This window comes from Podarcis liolepis (assembly GCF_965112155.1).
Source record: "Podarcis liolepis genome assembly, chromosome: 5".
In the NCBI taxonomy this organism is placed as follows: domain Eukaryota; kingdom Metazoa; phylum Chordata; class Lepidosauria; order Squamata; family Lacertidae; genus Podarcis; species Podarcis liolepis.
In genome coordinates, this window is record NC_139556.1 from 58,805,914 (window position 1) to 58,825,675 (window position 19,762).

Consider the following 19,762-nt stretch of genomic DNA (forward strand, 5'->3'; position numbering starts at 1 on the left):
TACTTAACCTGAGGTACCACTGTATTAAGCTATTATTATTATTAAGCTATTATTATTATTATTATTATTATTATTATTATTATTATTTAAGAGTGGCTAGGGAAACCCAAGCAGATGGGCAGGGTATAAATAATAAATTAGTAGTAGTAGTAGTAGACACATTTCACATTCCTTTGCATGGATGTGGTCTGCAAAATTCTACCGTATTTACTCGAGTCTAATGTGCCATCGAATCTAATGCACATCTCAATTTTCAAAACCTTGAAACCAAAAAAAGTATTTGCTGGCGAATGTAAATGCGCCATCAAATCTAATGTACACCTTAATTTTTGCAACATAACTTGGCCAAAAAAGGTGAGCATTAGATTCGAGTAAATACGGTAATTGCCGAGAATAGATTCCTTGGGGAGCTTTCATTAAACAAATGCATACAAGCAATCTAAATTATACTGAAGTACAAAAACACCTATTTATGGAACCCCCTTTTTCAGTGGTCCCTCCCCTCACCCCATTTGTGGAATGCTCTCTTGAAGGAAGTTTGCTTACTGCCAATGTTGTCACTTTTTCAGCACTAGGCAAATGCATTTGGTCCTTGAGATGGTTTGGTTTATTCACTATTATAGTTTTGGTGGTTGGGTGGGGAAGGATATTATCATTTTATTACTGAGTATGAACACTATTAGTATTTTTTATGATTTGATATTTGTTGCATTTTTGTATTTTACCTATTTTCTTAGTTGCTTTGAGACATTTTTGTTGCAAAGAGCAACAAATTGAATAAATACATACAGGTTCTGCACAATGTATTCCCAGGAAATCATTAGGAGAGTGTTTGCATAATGAGCTGCTGATTTCCATTATTTCCTATGGGAACATTTCTATACTGTGATCCCTCTCCTCCTCCTGCCATGAAATGGCTGCAACCAAACAGCAAAAGATAGACAAAGAAAAAACTTATTTGTCCAATCTCTCCTGCTGTCTGATTTGTCCCTTCCCTCCCTGTGATTTCCCTCCCCACTCCTACTCCCCATTATTTCTGTCCAAAAATGGCTGCTGCTGACCAGCAAAGGGGAAGTGGGCAAACTGACTGTTAGGATATCTGAATCTGCACTGTGTATAGTGAGGTTTGGGTATAAAACTTTGTGTTCAGATTAAGTGATTTTTTGCTGAATGAGTGAGCAGATAGTGGGACCTGCGTCTACACATTGCTGAACATTTTTGAGAGAGGGCCACAATCCATAAATACTAGATACTGAGATGGATACAGAGTTTCTCTTTTACTTGGGGGATAAGAACAAGCTGGAGCAGCACAATATCCAAGAATCTATGTATTTGAAAGAGCCTTAAGTTGTATCCCGGAAGGCTACTTCCAATCCGCCTGGTTGTAAATAGGCATTTGCTCCATTAGCATGTTCTGGAGAAATGAGAAGTGAACAGATGTCCTTATTCATTTGTGTAATATTCCCTAGGCTATGCAGCACTACCTCTCTCAACTTTAATATGCATGTTTGTTGGCTTCCATCTGTCTCGAGCGATAATGGAGTGGGGGCCTCTGGGGGTGGTCAAACTGCTGGATTAGCAGCACCAGAGTGATCTCCTGGGGGCCTGGGCAGTGTGTATGGAGGTCCTGGGCTTCCTAGATGACAAGACCCCCTCTCGTGAAGGCAAAGTAACTGATGCTACATCTCAGAATATAAATGGGACATGCATTTAGATGGGTGCCATTAGAACATACAAAATTGAAGGCTATCAATTCATTCAAGATCTCAAATTCATAACTACCCAAAGTCAATTAACAATGTATTATGCAATTTAAAAGCACATGCGAAACACCAGAAGCCCAAAAAATCAACAGCTGCTGAACTTTAGAATGGAAATACATATTAAGAAGCATACATATTAATTCCCAATTGTGTGATGAATGTGGGCAGGGAGCATGTGACTGCTGATCCTTCTTTATAACAGCATCCACATGTCATTCATGAGCAAATACAGTTAAGGAATATGCCTTGGGCTGGGTGCAGAATAGATCCTCCCTGGGAGAGGTGGAATAATACGGTACCTCACAATGAAGGGGGAAAAAGAAGAGTTTCAGCAGTCCAAAAGAGCTGCTTCCAAATTCGGAATGCTTTATCAAAGTAGCATTAGGACCAGTTGGCAACTATTGGCTATGGGCAGCCAACCAACCAAAAATATATTTTGCTGGTAGAAGATAGCTACCCATTCCCCCTTTTCCTACCTTGACATACTGAATGTCTGAGATAGCTCTCACTGAGTAGTCTGGAACATAAACTTGAAGAAATGAGTTCAACTGGTTGTTGCTATTTCCTATCGTTGGTGTCACCGCATCAATGCGATCCCCTCTGTTAAGAGAGTCTGAATGATTCAAGCCGCAAGGACGAGGTGGTGACTTGTTTTCAGCTGGGGAAAAAGGAAAGGAAAAGATGCTTCAGAAAAAAATCATATCTTAAGAGACTCACATCTGTTCATGCAGATCCATGTTAAATTTTCCAATTGAAACAGCTTTTTGCTAGAGCTATAATACTGCAGTGTACACTTTCAATCAGATCTCACTACTAAAATCCCAACTCTGTCTAGCTTCAGACCCATTACAGGTGACTTTGTATATAAAGGCCAATTGAGACATAGCAATTCTGTTCTGGTACCTATAATAAGTAGCGTATCCTGATTTACAATCAAGAATCAAAGAGATTGTGGCAACAGGGCAAAAGACCAAGAAGAAGTCAATTTAAGAGGATAATATTAAAGTCTGACCAGATAAAAAAATAGTTTTCACTTTACAATTTAATTCTAGCCAGTTGCAAATTACAGTGGTGCCCCGCAAGACGAATGCCTCGCAAGACGAAAAACTTGCTAGACGAAAGGGTTTTCCGTTTTTGCGTTGCTTCGCTAGACGAATTTCCCTATGGGCTTGCTTCGCAAGACGAAAACGTCTTGCGCTTTTTTTTAAAAGCCGCTTGAAGAGGTGCAATTGCGACGGACCGTGCTTCGCAAGACGAAAAACATCGCAAGACGAAAAGACTCGCGGAACGAATTATTTTCGTCTTGCGAGGCACCACTGTAACAGCATACTACAAAAGACTCATAACACATTGTATTTAATACCACTTCTCAAACCTTTCTCTTTAGCCAATTATGACCATTCCCTGACATTTCCCATCTTATGTTTTGAAAATACATGAAGGAAGGTGTTTAGTAAACAGGCACAGTTACACATTTTTGTACAGTGGAATAGATTTGAAGCTTTGCAGATACCAGTTTCTTCTGCTATGTTCAAACATCTTAAACATCTGAATATCCCCATGTTACAACAAACCTGTGGAAATTTTAACTATTTCCCTATACACATTTTAAGAATATGAGATCAGAAGTGTAACACTGAACAGTTTCTACAAACCTATACGGTCACACAAAGATGATTTCAAGGCACCATTGTGCAATATTGTGAACAGGCAGCAAACAAGGTGGTGATGGGTATTCCAGGAATTTTTTAACACACAAACAAAGCACAGTACGAAAGACTCCTACTGTGCTGGCCATGCAGGAAGACTGCTTTTTTTTTTTTTTTAAGAACAAGGAGTCCGAGTTGTAATGTTTCTAGGCCCAACAGAAGGCACCAATAATATTTATGAAAGAAGCCAAAACTAGAAACAACCAATTCAGATGTTCAAAATACTGAACATCACTGAGCTATCAAGCAAAAGCTCCTCTTGTAACCTTTTCCTCACTAAGGTCCCATCTAGCCTGTGCATTACAGTATCAATCAGAACAATTGTGTTTATTTGCAGAATAGCCAGTTCATGTAACAATGCAAATAAACAACTGGCTGCAGCAAGGAATGCATATATGATAAAAGGAGGTGAAGAAGGCAAGGAGAAATATCCAGGCTCTATCACATTTATGCCACAATAGCTCAGTGTCTAAAAATACCATTATGTGGGGATCCTTCATTTCCCTACAACAGCATGCAATAATACAAATTAAGTACATTTATTTCTGCCACCAATAATATAGACAATTTCCTTCTCCCACTTTGATACCCTATGCTGATCAGATAAATGTTAATTAATGGAAACAATTCAAGCTGATCATGGGGTATTTAATTCGGATAATGGGCCTTCTAAACCTACTTGGTTTCACTTGCATGGAATGAACATGGTTTCCTGAAAAATAACAGCTGGTCCACAAATCTAGGTATCGGCACCCAAAAGCAAGGGCTGATTAGAAGTAATTTAGATCAGGGGTTGCCAAACAGTGATCTGAGGACCGCCAGTGATCCACAAGCTACATTCAGGTGGTTTACAGTGGTGTGTCTAATAAAATACAATAAAAAACCATAAGATGTCTGGTGCAGCACATATCAATTGCTACAATAGGCAGAAAAGTTAGTCAGTGGCCTGCCAAGACAATCAGCAATTTTCAAGTAGTCAGTGAGAAAAGTAAGTTTGGGAACCACTAGCTTGAGCACCTTCAACTTTTTCAGCACTGAGGTCAATACTTATTCCACTTCATTACTGCCTGCCTCAAACATGCTTTATGTTTAAGCATGCTAATCTACTAAAAGACAGCAAGACTTGAAAAGCTAATACGTTGCAGTTGAAAATGTGTCTAATTTTAATTTCACGGCAGTATACTAAACACAGGTGTGGAGGTACTAAATCCTCAAATGACTGCAAGACAAACAGCAGGCAATTAAAACCTGTAGTGAGAATCTCCTTGTAGTTTTGTAAAGCAAAAAATCAGGAGGTAAGAAGTCAGGAAGTATATTTGAAAAATAAGCAAAACAAACACACATTTTTCCTCCTGCTGATTAATTACTAAAAGAAAATTTTCAATATTAGGGGGAAATGGGTTCCTCCAGAGAATAAACTATACAGAAGCTTTAACTGCACTATCAAGGCAGAGCACATGGTTTTAAGAGAATTCTAACTGCAAATTTATCTCAAGAGTCAAATACATCTAACAAATATATAATTCAAAATATTGACTTTCTTAATTGTTATCCTTGACAGATGTTATATAAATCTCATCTTTTTTATAAAAAAAAACCCCAATACCTCAAATCTCCCTGTACACAAATCTAAGGATACATAGCAATGAGAATTTTACTTACAAACATTGTGCAATTTAAATCTGTTCTGCTGTAATTTAAACCCATTAATTTCTTTATCCTTCACTCAGTCCTGGTTACAGTTGTACTTCTCCCCCTTCTTCATGACTATGTTTTAGCTATTGGGCAATTGCTATCACCTGTGTTGCTTTCTAGGCAACACACCCATTTCCCATTAGAAGCATGACACACAGAATGAATACAGAGTTAGTGTAGAATGGGGGGGGATCTAAAACAAATGACAATATTGTAAATATAAAAATCAGTTGTTTTCAAATCTAAGGTTGATGCCTAGCGTCAAATTTGAGGAAGCTTTGAGCAAAGAAAGATAGTAGCTGGAGCTGCCAACATTTCACTTGCTGCTTCTCTGTCCTTGCTGCTGCCTACGCCTGCATCTTACCCTGACCCCCAATCATATTTACCAGACCAGGCAATGCACTGGGGGCAGCAGGCCTCTGGCAGATCAGCTTCTGGGATAGTAAAAATGGCAGTTGCTGCTGCAGCATCTGTAGGCCCCAGCATTTGTCTCAGCATTCAGAGTGGTGCTGCTGGGTCTGCTACAATGTCTCTATCATGTTCTTAGCCAAAAACTAAAGTTTTAAAGGTGAAAGAATTTGAATAAAATTCTTCATCTACATATTATTAAATACCAATAAGCATGAAGTTGTATCCCAAAGGTTACAAAGGTTGAGCAAGATGAAAGCAGATCAAGCAACCAATTTCCCCCTTGGTCTTCTCTCCCTCTACAACCCCCTGGACCCCCTAAAACCCACCTCAGAGGGCATCTGTTTCTATTGAAAAATATTCTTTTGGGTGATGTGAAAGAAAACTGCTGAAAATTCCCCTCACCCAGACATAGTATTGAAGAAACAAAGCCAGCACTTTGCTGCTCATGTTCAAACCACTGACCGTAGCACAAAGATGGCATAAAAGTGGCATATAGGCAGGACTATAACATTTAGACAGATTAAATTAACAATATTTAATTAAAAGGTGTCATTAATTGAGCAAGTTATTTTTTTAAAAAAGACTGCTGAACATATTTACTAGACGAACTTACAAAATCTATAGGTAGAAGGCACAATCTTAAAAAAAACCCTATTCCCCCTTTTCCTAACACATCAGGAAATGTCACTTCCAAGATGGTGCCTGCTATAACATAGAATCATAGAATTGGAAGGGACCACGAGGGTCATCTAGTCCAGCCCCCTGCAAGGCAGGAATATGCAGCTGTCCCATATGGGGATCAAACCTGCAACTCTGGCATAATCAGCACCACACTCTAATCAACTGAGCTATCCAGGCTAGCTAACACCTAACATGTAGGAACATTGTGGACCATAAGTACTGTTTTATTCATATGCAAATTAATGTAAATGTAAATGATTTCATTTACTGACATATGATTAATCAACTAAAATTTCTTTGAATATATAGGAGAGAAAACCTTCAGGACCCACAACTGCAGGGAGCATAGCTGCAACCTGAAATTCATATCAACTATGTGGAAGAGCCCATCAGGCCCAAGAGCCTCTCAAACAGTACTGCTGGCTAAGACAGATAGGGATACACCCCAGGCCTGGTGCCGTGAAGAAAGCAGATCAAGACCACAGCTGCTCCTATCAAAGTGACTGAATAAATTCAAGTCAGATTGGATCCCCCCCCCCCCAGGTTGGAGCTGCAATACTATGTAATTCCTTCCATTCTGTAGGGAAGTGAGAGGTCAAATTCCTACTAGTTATATAGGAACAGAAAATCTGGACGATTCTGTAGACATGCATTATGTAAAATATTTTAGGACTCTTTTGGGGGGGAGGGGGATGGATGCCCATTCAAACAGGTTACAATATAAAGCAGAGAAAATGAGGGGGGAAATTTTTAAACTAGAAACAACAAAACAACACTCCTCATATAATTTAAAAGAGCCCCTAAAAATCATATTTCAACCAACCAGCCAGTAAAGCATCATGCCTTGAAGGCCGGTTGAAAGAGATAAGGCTTTCAAGGCCTTCTAGAAACCCTGTAGTGTGATGATGTCAGTCCAAGAGAATGGAATTCCAAATCTTTGGGCCACCACAGAGAAGAACTTGTCCCTGGCCATTGACCTTTCAGCTCTAGTGGGAAGACACACCAGAAGAGATACCAAAGCAGAAGTGTGGGCAAGATGGTACAGGAACCTGCAGCTGGGTACAAACCATTTAGGACTTTAAAGGTCAAAACCAGCACCTTAAATTGAGCCTTGAAACATTGGTAATCAGTACAACTAATATAATTAAGCTGTCACAGACACCAACTGTCTAGACCCTTGTAGGATTCTGGCAGATTCATTTTGGACCAGAATAAGTTTCTGAACCATCTTTAAAGGCAACCCCATGTAGAGCGCATTGCAGGCGTCTAGTCTGGACATGACCAGAGCATGGATCACTGTGGCAAAGTCACCTCCTCTAGATGGGGTGGAGCTGAATCTTGGGGGAAAGTCTCCTGGCCGCTGACACCACCATTACTAATTACCACTATGCACTTTCAAAAACCTCAGGCTGTTCTGAGACAATAAAGGGTGCTGAACAAAACTGGATTCCAATTTGCAGAACTCTGTCTTGGTAACAATTCATTTTGCTCACCTTCCAAGATGCCTACCTTTGCACAACCAATACAGAAAGATAATCACAATACAGAAAGATAATCTTAGCTTCTATCTCATAGATGATCACTATTAATACAGAGAAGGGGACTGTATCGCGTTGAGCGAGACAAGGTAGATCCCAAGGAACTGGTCCTTCATTATTGAAGGCTGTTATGTCTCTTATCAGGCTGGCTTATCAGGCTTCTTGGGAAGCATCTCTGCTGTGACTGAAGTGGTATGTTGTACAGGATTAGGAGATGCTTAGAGAAATCTCAGTGCAGCTAAGGTGCTACTTCCTAGTGCAGGAGTACAAGGAAGTACCTGAGAACAAAAGGTGGCTTTGGGATGTGGAAGTGCTTTGAGTGCCCCAAAGTCCACTTCAGTTATGATGCCTTAGAAGCCAGACACAACTGGAAGAACTAGATGCTGACATGTTTGAGACTGACAGTGGCAGACGCTGAGGAAATGTCAGCAGGCATCTTGGGAGGCCTAGAAGCCTTAACAAGGAAACACCTGGAGAAGGGGAACAAGAGAAGGCTGCAGGAGTTGGAACTTGGAAGGTCAGAGCAACTTCCACTGGTAGCATGGATAGGGATTGCTTGCCTCAATACCTGTAGCTGCAAAAGCATGTTTCCACATGATGAATTGGAATTCTCTAGCTATTTAAGAAGGTTTTTGACCAGGCTTGCAGATATGGCCTGTATGACAGACTGAGGATCAGATTAGACATGTTTATCATGTAATTTCCTTCACAAATACCCAGTACATGGGTGTGGAATAGTGGGTCATACTGAGATGGTGATAAGAGGGGCCTTTAACCCTTTGCCCCTGCTGTGATCCTAGGTTGGCTCAGTCTTCCCTTTATCTGCTATTCATAATGGAAGGAAAGCCCCCTTTGGAGCCAATGGGGAATGGTGTGGGATGTGTAGATATTGAACACAGTGGGGGTGGGTTAAATGCTCCCTTTCCTCATCTCATGGTTCTGATCAAGCCTGGGGCCTCCTGTGTGAGCTATTTGTGAAAGAAAAAACAACTATACAAAGGCAATAGTCACATCTAGTTTGGCCCATTCCTGACTCTTTTTGTAGAGTGCCTTACTTGTCAGAGGTGGCTGTGGAAAGGACTGGCAAAGACATCTTTCAGAGCCCTTTACAAAGGAGATCTCTCTCTCCTGTGTGCAATCAGAAAGAAACTGGGCAGGGAGTGATCTCCTTCAACAATATCTTTAATTGTTGTTTTAATTGTTGTTAACTGTTGTTTTAAAAAGTCTTCAGTGTTAGCAGTCAAGGAAAGCTTCTCCATGACTGAATATATTATGTGGACTTCCCACAGGCAACTGGTTGGCCACTGGGAGAGCAGGATGCTGGACTAGATGGGCCACTGGCCTGATCCAGCAAGCTCTTCTTATGTTCTTATAAAAGAAGCACTGGTTTTTGTTTCAGTGTCCTTTTGCTATTAACTAATCACAAACATAAGCTCAAGCACCTACCTGTCAGGCATGATCTTGCCTGCATTTCTCCAACAAAATGGGCATCTGGTAAATGCAAGCTGTTGTTGATTCAATAGAGGGTAAGTGCAGTGACAAAAGGGTGAAGAAGAAACGTGCAAGTTTACCTGGAGTACCTGCTGCTAATAATTCTGTTCTGCTGACAACAAAGGTACGAGACAGGGACAAGGGAACTAGACGAAAGAGGGAAGGAAAAAAAAAAAACAGATGAGGTCAGGATCAGTGAGGATGCTGGTATCTATAATCAACAGGAGAGAGGATCAGTTGACACATAATAGAGAACTAAAATACAATTCAAAATTAGAGGAAAAAATAAAGGGGTAGAAAACAATGAAGGGACATAAAGCAATGAAAAGCTGATCAGAATCTTACTAAAATAGTACAAGAAATCAGGAGTTGTGCAACTATACATGTTCCCTGTTTACTAACCATAAACATATGAACAGCTTTTCATTTAGGAACGATAGTTCATTAGTCCTCTTGGGGACCCAGCACTTACTAACAATGATATAAAGCAATGTTTTAATGATATATTGTTTGTTTGTTTGTTTGTTAGACTGTACACAACTCAGAGATTTTTTTGAAATATTAATCAGTATGTTAATGCTTTTAAATAAAACTATATGACAAAAAATAAGGTGTGTGTAGCATAAGGCGTCAAGATAGTAGTATTTTAACAAGCTTATCCATTTTGATCGTATGTTACAAAATGCAATGGTAATTCCAGCTCATCCCACTGCGTTAGTCAACATGGACCTCATAAAATTCAAAACACCACATTGCCATCATTTTTTCCAGACAAGAACAGTGTTTCGTTCTGTAAAGTCTTTTGGCTGTCATCAAAGACAGTTGTAGAGTGAGCTGCAACTTTTATTTCTTACAACTATGAATTCCTTTAAGATTTCATCCTATTCCAGGCATTCTGGAAGATATCAGGCATCAAGACAGTACAGAGATTGAAATGGTTTAAAAGGAAAATACAGCAGCAACACAACAAGAATCAGCACCAGCCACTTTAGTACCAGACCATGCTGACACCAGGCAGGCCTCCTGCTTCTCCCCACACCTCCTCCAAGATGTAAAAGGCATTGCTCTGGAGAAGTGATTATTGCAAGGGAAAGGCTCAAATGGCATCTGGAAGAGGGATTTATCCCCTCAAATGCAAAAACATGGAAAGAAGTGGGTGAGAATGCAGCACCAGCATGCGATACTAAATTAATCTGAAATGGGACATATTGCAAGAGCAACACTTTCTTTTCTAGTAGAATAGTTGCATAAGAGCAATGCTACAGAAGAAACCAGGGCTTGTCTCACCTTGTCTACCTCCAGAGGCTAGGAAACCCTCTGGAGCAGATTGAGGGGGCACCCAGAAGACAGGAGAGGGGAGAAGAGAAACTGGAAGTCCCATTGTGCAAGTAGATGTCTGTTACACAAGTGGGCAGACACCACTGGATTTTGCCCTATACAGTGGTACCTCGGTTTTTGAACAGCTTAGTTCACGAACAACTTGGAATTCGAGCACCACAAACCCAGAAGTAGGTGTTCCACTTTGTGAAATTTTTTCGGAATCTGAACTGTTCCGTTTTGAGTGTTACACTCCTTTTTCAGTGCCACACTTCCGCTTTGAGTGCCCCCGGCTCCTGCCTGCACTGGAGTAGAAGCTGGATCAGGGCAGCTCAGCTGGGGAGCACACAGCCTCCGCTTCCCAGCTAAGAGATCCCCAACCCCATTCCTGCTTGCACAGGAGTAGGAGCTGGATCAGGGCTGCTCACCTGGAGAGGTGCAGGCTCCTTCACACTTTTCCATTAAGGAGTGTGTGGCTGTGTTAATTAATAATAATAATAATAATAATAATAATAATAAATTATTATTTATAACCCGCCCATCTGGCTGGGTTTTCCCAGCCACTCTGGGCGGCTTCCAACAAAATATTAAAATACAATAGATATTCAGATATTAAAAGCTTCCCTAAACAGGGCTGCCTTCAGAATAGAGAAGTTTAAAGGAGCATAGGGTAGCAATGCAGAGACAGCCCGACAGCTGCCCCAGCAGCAGTTTAGGGGCTCTCAGATGCAGCTGCCGGGCTGCCTCCACCTTCACCACCCCAGCAATTATTCTGCCTGGCTGCCTCCAGGTGGTGCAGGGGCTCTGATGCTGAGGTGGGGGCTCCTTTAAACTTCCTCCTTGAGGAGAAGGAGCCTCCAGCTGCGATCTCTCAGCTGGGAAGCAGAGGTTTCCTGCTCCCCAGCTGAGCTGCCCAATCCAGCTCCTACTCGCGTGCAAGCAGGAGCAGGGGTGTGGATCTCTCAGCTGGGGTGGAGGCTTTGCGCTCCCCTGAGCATTTAAAATTAAAACTGAAACTCTCCAGAAAATCACAAAGCCAAAAAACTTACAACTCATGAATAAGCAGCAACACAACAAATTAGAAAAAAAGCAAACAAACCGCAAATGAATCAAAATCACCAGAAAACATAAAACAACACTGACCCTAACCCTGATTCTAATCCTTACCCTAACACTAATCCAATCCTAAAATTAACCCTAATCCAGAAATGGTCTTGTTAGATATTAAAATTCATGTTAAATAGCTATTTTAGAGGTTGTTTTTAAAAGTCTGGAAAGGATTAATCCATTTTGCATTACTTTCTATGGGAAAACGTGCCTTTGTTTTGGAACACTTTGGTTTTAGAATGGACTTCTGGAATGGATTAAGTTTGAGAACCAAGGTACCACTTTAACTCTAGGCAGCTGTAAATATGTATCTTAGCACAAATATAAATAAATCGCTACAGGTACTGTACACCTTAGCCTACAGAAAGTATGTGTTGTCTCCCACAGATGAAACGCATAGCAAGTGCTCTAAAACAAAGCCAGTTTTCCAACAGGGAACAGGCATAGAAATGCCCACATAATCCCAACAGAGGCTGATCCATTTGGGCCAAAGGGGCACTGCCCCTCCAAACTCAGTCTGCCTTCATCCAGCCCCCACTGGCTTGCCTCCTTACTTATAATTTATATACTTTAATATTGCATGTCATCGTCCTCCTCCTTGGGATCAACACTGCCCTTGTAGAACTCAGCAGGGAGAAGGATGGGACAAAACTAGAATTACTTGGCTCTGCCCAACACTGGCTCTGGCTCCACCTACTGTTCCATCTCCCTATCTTCCAGCCACCACTGCATAATTCCACAGCATGATGGAGAAAAGCTTTATTATAAAGACAAATATGAACTAATCAAACTCTGGCAAAGGCCTTCTAACAATCTGAACTTCAGAAAATCTGAAGTTCTGTTACCCAGGAAGTTTTCATTAACCAATGTGACAGTCATTCCACTAGGCTGCATAACAAAGGGAGAGAAGTAAAGAAGTGCTGTTGCACTCTGGTTGAGAGATCAGCTGCCTGTGGCTCTCCCCGGCTGTCATCAAGCGGTAGTCATTCCATCAGGCTACCTGAACTGTTCTCATCCCAGCTGTTATATGAACTGTAACAGTGCCCAAGTGTTTTTATCCTTGTTCCTTTCCCCCTTGTCTGTCATGTCTTTCAGATTGTAAGTCTGAGGGCGGGGACGATCTTTCTGATTTTGAAAATGAGTTGGGAGCCTTTCTGGTGAAAAAAAACAGATTAAAAATGCTTTAAACAATAAAATAAAATAAAAACCAACTGTCAATACCACCTGATAGGAGCGAGATCAAACTTATGATAGCCTACATCATTATTGAAGAGTTGTACCCCTCACATAATGCAAACCTCTTATTTATATGTTGAAGTGTCAACTACTTGACTACAATTGTTCTGACACCTTAACAAGACATCATTGCTGTTTCTTCTACCCCTTAACCTTGAAGCAATCTGATACTGGCATAGAACATGAAATAGACTTATTTGAATGTCTGCTACATCCTCCCACATTCTTCCTTCACACTCTTACTAAATAAGATTCATGGTACTCCTGTCAGCCAAGTTTTTTTTTCTCTCCCCACACTGCTTTGCCATCTAACTGAAGAGGAGTTATTGAGAACTTGAAGGCTTGCACACTATTTTGTGATGTTTTGGTTGGCCTAATAAAAGGTATTGCTCTAATATGGATTTCTGAATTTTTAAGAGATTAATTTATTGATTTGAAAAAAAGATTTGCAATGGTAGGCAGACCTGATCTCCAAGCAGCTTATTTTCTTCTTTTGTCCCGACAATTTTTCAGTACAAAAATTAACAAGAAATGTTAAGCTACCAAATCTAAATACTGTGCTAGATTCGTGCCAATAAACATTCTGCGGCATTCTAATTAAACACTTCTGATGGCTTAAGGTTTCCTCCATGTCAAGCTGTTTATGTTGACAGGGCACTGTTATGAACTGCTTCATCAGATTTAATCAAAAACTAAATTTGTTCCTCTAGCCCTCAACACCCCAGCAGTAGGGGATGTTTGTTCTGGAAGGAATTTCAAACAGAGAAATTAAGAAATTACCTGGTGATGCTGTGAGAGCCATCACTCCATAGTAAGAGAAAGCACCAGCCTCAAACTTCATTCCCTCTTTCCCAGCCTCCACTTCCACTTTCCCCTGTGGAGAAAAGATGACAATGTTCCTAGTGGGTTCAAAAGTATTCCTGCTTTGAGTTAATTTTCATCCCTCATCTGAAGTTCAATAAGATTAACATGTGAGGCAGATAAAGCTTTTTTTTAAAAAAAAATACAATTTCTTTTTCCATTCATATTCAGTGTTCTAGATACTGCAGTTTCTCAATCATGCACAAATAAATCACAAATATATGGGTAAAAATAATTCTTCAAGATTCTGAATACTTGAAGAAGGCTACACTACATGTATAATATAATCTTTTCAGGGCCTCTGTATAGTTTCATTGCGCAACATATTGACATAGAATGTTTCAGGTAGCATTTCATGGAAGAGCCCCGACACACACACACACACACACACACACACACACACATTGCAGATCCATCATCTCAACTTAGTACTAGATGGTTCCCTGTTCTGCTGCCTTATCACCCCATTTTATATGAATGACTAGCAAGAATGTACACTTGCGGCACTGGTGTGGTTGGAATTGCTATCCTAAAATATCCTGTAACATAACAACAGGTGAACAGGAATCTTGAACTAATGCCAACATTCTGCTACTGTAGGAGCCATTGTAGGTGGACAGAACAGATCCTACTGTCATCCAGCTGTGTATTTTTCTTATATTATCTCCAAATTAAAACTGTACTGCATATAACTATGCATTGATTTGCATTTTTTCTCATGCAACATCATAATATTTTCATACTCAGATAACAATGCAACTTCCTGAAAGCTGTAGCAATGCAACTCTTGCCAGATATATTATTTCTAAGAAAGACTAGAGGGGTGAGTGAAACAAGCAAGTACCACTCATGCATGCCAAGTCCAGTTACCTAACCCAAGTGACAAGGGTGAATATTAGATAAAGGGGAATGCTATTCAGCAGCTGACAAAAAGCACAATTCTAATGAATTAAACTTGCCCAATTTATTTTCAGAAATATGCATTGCACCCTATGCCAACAGTAAGGACAGGTCTACACAGGTACATCCCACACTACTGGTTCAACATATTGTAAAGCCCATGGTGTGAGAAGGAGTACCCAAAAGAGGCAGCAAAACATGCACAATTCTGCAAACATTATAGGCTTTGCCACTTATCCCCACAGCACACCATTTAGGGAATGGTTGATTTCAGTGTGAATGAGGACAGATACTATTGGCCTTGCAGAAAATCAGCTAATCTGGGTTCTAACATTATTCTCCAAGTAAAAGCAACCTGCATCATGCAGACAGCCATTTCTATATTGCCCTACAAATAGGGATCCAGAAGAAAAATGCTATTAACTAACCAGTTTACCTTATTTGTTTCAGTAATTGCTACTCATTATACTCACAGTAATGCTATAACAACTTTTGTAGTGTTAATCAGGAAATTATTCAAAGCAAAAACAGACAATGCTACACCAGGTGTGGCTACTCAAAATGGGTACAATTCTCTCTCTCCCACCCGACAATTCTCTCTAATGCTTTGGCAGTCTAACTTTTGCCATGACGTCATCTTGTTGCGTGTTCCCAGTCCTACATCACTGGCTGTTGCTGGTGGGAGCAACAGTGATAAGTCTGGCAAAAAGCTGCCCTTTTGGACATATGCTCCCTTTCAATAATCATTTCTAATTTGTCTCCAAGAACATTTAGGGCCTTAACAGTTCTTAACTGACTAGTAGAAAAGAAAATCAAGGCCATCTGTGCTATCTCACATACAAGTTCTGCAGCAACCCAGCTCGATGAATGTTTTAATGCTCTAGTAAAGAAGCAGATACTTGTTCCCCTCTCCCCTAATATAATATTTTGATTGTGTGTGTGTCCATCTCCACCTCCCCACTAAGTACCAAAGAGATCAGTAGGAAGGGGAGACTGACACAGAAAGCAGGAAAGTGAGATGGATTGTATGACTGAACAGCAACACATAATTCACCATTGTGGCGGGTTTGAACTATTGCTATCCTGACAAATTCTTTTTATGTTACACATCACATTCCAAGAGAAAGTTGCTATTGTTGGAGAATGCCCACCTATTAGCTGATGTAAAGAAAAGTGGAAGAAGTGTTTTTCACATGAGAAAAAAACTAATATACTAACTGACTAAACAAAGTATCCGAAAGGAACAAAGGATGCATTCCTCATTTTAACTTTTGTGACCTTGCCCCCAAGAAGCTTGAGGAAAAGTAGGCTAGACATACACCACATTCCACAAGATTCACATAAGATGCTACACAAATCACCTCCTTCCATGAAGCAAAGCTACAAAAAGTAACTATCCATATAGTTATAAGTGCACAGGATGACTCCTATAGTTAAGGTGAGTCTGTCATTATAAGCCTCAATATTCTTTAGCTTATAAAATGGGGTATGTCTGGCTGATAACTTCAAACTTGCCACACATGATATAGCTATGAAAGTGCCAAATTTCAAACCGATAATATTCAAATTGCCACAGACATAGCAAGTTTTAAAAGTGCTGAAAACTGAACTTTGTCCGTTATTACCAGTTAACAATAAATCACTACCCCACCCCCCAATTTTGCTGAAAGCCGTGACTGATTTAGTCAGGCTTGTTCAACATCCCACACTTTTGTTGGTTTGGCAAAGTTCTAATCAGTGCAAATGTTATTACAGTTTTCCTGACCCACTGAAATCTATGGAAAACAAATACTGGCAAACTATTACCCTGCACGACAAAGCAAAAGTGAAGCTAAGATTTTGCCAGAAGTGCAGTGTCTGCAGAGGGAGCCACCTAATTTTAATAGGCATAGCACCTACTTTGCCACCACCTGCAATGCCTATTCATATAATTATAAAATATAACATCGGGGTACAGATGATAGATGAGGGCTTGTCAATTCATGTTGGATCTCTGGGTGCATTTGAAAGCATGGGTGACTACATACCACAATCATGCAGACAGCCCCCACAGCTCCCCCTTCCTATATGACAGTGTGGTGCAGTGGTCAGGAATTATCAACCTTTGGGGGTCCACAGACATATTTAGAAACCCCACAAATGCACACACTTCACTGTAATCCAATCACACTGCAACTCTATATATACTTGAGCCCACAGTGAACACCACACACTGAATCTCCCCTCACAAATATCCTCCAAAACACACTGAACCCCCATTCCCACAGGAGGTTTGCCAGGACAGTGACCCACCCCCAATATTGAATCTCACAGCAACCGTGTGAGGTCGACCATGTGCAAAAATAGTGATTGCATCAATGCAACACACATGCCAGCTACTAGAGGGGACCACATGCCACAACCACACATGTATTCTGCACTGCAACCCTGAAGAGCGCGGACCCTCCAGTCCAAGAGCTGGATGCAAATTCCCTGCTTAACCCTTGCTTTTTGCTTTATAAACGTTACTGGAAATTTTAAAAACATGTACCAAATACAAAACGTTTTCCAAGAGAAATATATGTACAGATGTTAAGACTTTTATCCAGCCATCCACATGGCATCAAAACAAACTTGGAAAACCGTTTTACATTACAAATTCAGCTCACATTCACGATGTTAAGATAATTTCTGAATAGTAGCTGCTCCAACTGAGACAGAAGGCAGATTACTGTACTGCAGTTAATAAACAATAAAACTTAACCCTACTTAATTTTATCCAGCCTGAGAACTTCCATGGATTCTTCACCACTGAAATGGTGAGCAAAGCAGTGGCTCAGGGAAAATGCCAACATTACGCGAAAGAACCACCACACATGGAGCCTGGAGGAGGAGGGTGGCTATAGATCAGACCTGGCCCACCAATCCAGGAAACCAAACAAAGAAAGAGCAGATGTGGAGGAGGAGGAGGAAGAATAGGCTGAGAGCTGCAACTCTTGTGGGAGTGGAAGAAGAAAGCCCAGGACAAGAGGACTGAAGAGCCATCAAGGCTACCTGCTGCTGCATCAAGCAGGGCACCAGCTTCCCATTCCTTCCTACAGCTGTGAGGGGCAGGGTGAGATGATCAGTCTTCTATTGTAATCATTCACATGTAAAGCAAAGTGACCTTTGCTTCAGATGTGAATACATTTAAGGGTGACTTATACTCCAAGGGCAAAGCAGAACAAGACATTAGCAAGTCAGTAGGTGGTGCTGTTCTCTTAGTAAATATAACCGTCCAGAAATGATGGTAAAAGGCAATGCTAGGCTTCAGCGCTGACCACACGTAGCAAACCACCCAAAAAACCTTTTGCCCAGCCTAAATGGTAATATACCTTTTGGGTAGGGAGCATATTTTGCAAAACCTCCCTTTGAGCTTGTTTGCTTCTTGCTTATTTCCAATCTCTTCCCTGCTTTGGTGCCATTTTCATTGTCTAGTAGGACTTCACTCTCTGGCTGGGATCATGCAAGGAAAATCAAGGATCATGCAATGAATGTAATTACAAGCCAATCAGATTTGGTTACATGATGATGTCATTAACAGTAACCAAAGACAATTAAAAGTACAGTTTGTACATCCTCACGATCAACCAACTCGATAACTACTAGCCTTTACTTCATTTGGACCAACAACCCTTTTCCAGTGCACTCCCCAAAATTGCCAAAAGAGGGAGCTAATTTTTGCCACTGCTGGAACAATTCACAAAAGCACCCTGTATCTACCTTGTCCCTAGTAAATACTATTTGTTTGCTTTCCATTATTTCCTTAGAAATGTTAATTACACATATATCCTTTTTCACTTCAGAACTTACTAATATTTAATACATGCCTTCACTACTTTTCATCAGAAACTCCAAGGAAAAGAATTTGAACATAAACACTACTGTACTAATGGAAAGTTGAAGTGCTTCACTTGATGGCTAAGTGGAAAGCTAGAAAGCACACTAATAATATAATCAGCAGTTGTTTGAATGGCTTTTAAAATGTAAATAGTAGACACAGGCTGTTGTGTAAACTCTGATTCACGCAAATAGCAAAAAAAAATGCTACAAGAGTCCCAATCCAAGTCAGAGGTTCCGCACTGGCTACTTGTTTTTGGTTTTTTTAAGCCATTCACGTTTGTAATTTTACCCTAGTGTACTTCATCTAGTTTTGTCCTGACATGCATATCGCAGTCAGGCAGAAAAAAAGCAAGCCAAGCTAGGAACCCTGGCTCCCTTCCCATTACAAGCTCTAAGCCAGCCTTTACCAACCCATGGTTCTTTAGATGTTGAACTACAACTCCCATTATCCCCAACTATTGGCCCAGCTGGTTGGAGCTGACAGGAACTGTAGTCCAACAACATCCAGAGAGCTGAAAAAGGCTACTCTAGGTAGTATATAGAATATAGTCACTGTTGCTGAGATGATGCTCAATTTTGCTGCAGGAGAGAAAGATGCTTATATATTCATAGACCTGACCTGTAAAATTAGAACGAAGTAATCAACAGGCTTGTTTCGCTGATAGAGGTAGCATTCAGGGGCTTTCTTGTTCTTCTCATCATACTTCAACTCCTGAATCACATTGGGATGCTTCAGTAGCCTTAGGAGAATCTTTTCAGACATCTGGGATGGGCCAAATGCTTCAACCTCTGAAGACATAAACACAACTTGACATTTACCCCACGGTGCATTAGATGACTCACGTGGATCACTACTTTGTATCCATTACACAAAATACATTTGCAGACCTAATTTTCGGGTTTTGAAGGCAAAAGTGATCCCCTTATTAAACTGCTCAGTAATCCCACAGTTAGTCTAGTGACCACCTCAGAACATATCCTAATATTATTTTTATCATGAAGCAAATAATCACAAAATCAGCCCAGAGACCAATTGTGTGATGCACATCCAGTTCAAATAAACACATAGTTAATTTTAGCCCCAGAAATGCAGACTTTCTCTTTCAATTAAGTTAGTTTCCAGATTGTGGTAACAGCAGTTTCAATTTAGAGAGATGCAACAATATGAAAATGGTATTAAGGCTATTTAGAA

At 40.5% G+C, this 19,762-nt stretch overlaps 2 protein-coding genes across 6 annotated transcripts in view; one reads left to right on the top strand and one right to left on the bottom strand.

Moving 5' to 3' along the window:
- Positions 1 to 9,578, top strand: part of NT5C2 (5'-nucleotidase, cytosolic II) — an 82,808-nt gene extending 73,230 nt beyond the window's left edge. For both annotated transcript variants that reach the window (XR_014526700.1, XR_014526701.1), the window contains 2 exons: positions 6,569 to 8,029; positions 8,089 to 9,578. The gene's annotated coding sequence lies outside the window, so the exon portion shown is untranslated. The remainder of the gene's footprint in view (positions 1 to 6,568; positions 8,030 to 8,088) is intronic.
- The window catches only part of CNNM2 (cyclin and CBS domain divalent metal cation transport mediator 2), a 121,507-nt gene that overhangs the window by 4,772 nt on the left and 96,973 nt on the right, over positions 1 to 19,762 (bottom strand). The window contains exons 4-7 of one of the 4 annotated variants that reach the window (XM_083505065.1): positions 19,190 to 19,359; positions 13,729 to 13,822; positions 9,369 to 9,434; positions 2,240 to 2,421 (exon numbers count right to left, since the gene is read on the bottom strand). In XM_083505065.1, coding sequence (XP_083361191.1) covers positions 2,240 to 2,421; positions 9,369 to 9,434; positions 13,729 to 13,822; positions 19,190 to 19,359 — 512 coding nt within the window. Of the gene's footprint in view, positions 1 to 2,239; positions 2,422 to 9,368; positions 9,435 to 13,728; positions 13,823 to 17,982; positions 18,184 to 19,189; positions 19,360 to 19,762 lie in introns of those variants that run through there. The other 3 variants (XM_083505066.1, XM_083505068.1, XM_083505067.1) reach the window with 3 other exon arrangements.